Below are 1,574 nucleotides of genomic sequence, written 5' to 3'. Positions count from 1 at the left end.
TGCCAAAACACACACTAATTAACTCACACTTGTTAGTTCACACTAATCAATTCATACTTAATTAATTCACACTAATCAATCCATACACACTCAGTGATGGGCAAAGGGTTTGGCGCCTTAGAAAACATCGGGAAAGGGCTGAGTGCCAACGCGCACACTAATTAATTCACACTAATTAATCCACACTATTCTGTAACAATACTCCATACACACTCAGTGATGGGCAAAGGGTTTGGCGCCTTAGAAAACATCGGAAAAGGGCTGAGTGCCAACGCGCGGTCCCTTCTGGGCGAACAAGGTTTGCCATTCGACTACCCACACTCCAACGAATGGGACAACGACTCAGAGGACTATGTGGAAGATGAGGACAGTATAGACGCCTGCCCTGAATTCGAGGTCCGGTTTGAAAAATACGGGGGCCAAAAAGTTCTAAACACGCTGGAGGAGACATCCACGGTCTTTAGTGGAGCGGCGCAACGGCAGGTACGTACCACTGTGGTTAACCGAGACGACGCATTGTGGTGCAATGATCTGTGTGTGTCTATGTATAAAACATGCGTGTATATGTACATATCTTCTGCCCACCCTTCGGTTGAGCTTGGTGTCTGTGGTGTTGGATACTACACGTGGATATGAGCGGCTGCCTGTTCACTGCGATCTTTGATGGCCCGGGTGTGCCAGAGATAGTCGACACAGACATGTTCTCCTGTCGCGCTTAGTTAGTCCTGTCTTCTCGTTGTTACGTTTTGTTATTGTCAGCCATGATTGAAGTTTGGCCCAGTGTCACAGCCAGCAGCATGTACGTGAGCATGAGCACAGTATATACATCGCACTGGTCCCTTACTGGACTACAGAATTCGCACGTAGCAACACTGACTTGACACTCATGTCACGCATCTGAAACATACGGAAAACGGTTATGTGGGATATGAAACGTGTATAAGAATAATATGAAACGTATATGTGTGTGATATGAAACGTATTGAAGTATGATATGAGACATATTTATGTGTGGTATGAAATGAAATAGATTTGTGATATCGGCAATAGATTTGTGATATCGGCAGATGTACAGAAATTTCGCTTTATGCCTGTATCAATGGAACATAGTACACTCTTTAGCATATACACTCATCCCACCTGCCCGTCTGTCGCACAGCTGACTGAGAAAATATGAACGGGGTATATATAGAAATAATCTCAAACTCTACATACAATTGTTTATATATAAAAGTCATCTCAAACACTGCATGCAATTGTTATATATAGCAGTCATCCCAACCCACTACATGCAATTGTTTATATATCGAAGTCATCTCAACCGCTACATGCAATCGTTATTTCAATACCTCGGGTAGTCCGACTCGAGAGCACATGACCGTCTGCCCACGGCTTACTCGTCTCATCCGACCCCGACACGCGTATATATCCTAACCTTATCTCCACTACTACGTGTCTGTGTCAGCATGTGTATATAACCCAATCTTATCTCCACTACTACGTATCTGTGTCAGCATGAGTATATAACCTAAATTTATCTCCACTACTACGTGTCTGTGTCAGCATGCGTATAT

The 1,574-nt window shown here is 43.8% G+C and overlaps 1 protein-coding gene across 1 annotated transcript; it reads left to right on the top strand.

Moving 5' to 3' along the window:
* Nucleotides 1-217: 217 nt before the first annotated feature.
* On the top strand, nt 218-483 carry SARC_14574 (hypothetical protein; the record flags this gene model as incomplete). The annotated part of the gene is made up of 1 exon (XM_014291293.1): nt 218-483. A coding segment is annotated over one exon (266 nt), but the record flags the coding sequence as incomplete, so codon positions are not given.
* Between the last annotated feature and the right edge of the window lie 1,091 nt (nt 484-1,574).

Source organism: Sphaeroforma arctica (assembly GCF_001186125.1).
Source record: "Sphaeroforma arctica JP610 unplaced genomic scaffold supercont1.4803, whole genome shotgun sequence".
NCBI lineage: Eukaryota > Ichthyosporea > Ichthyophonida > Sphaeroforma > Sphaeroforma arctica.
The sequence above is the reverse complement of the archived record's forward strand: the minus strand, read 5'-3'. Positions and strand labels throughout refer to the sequence as shown.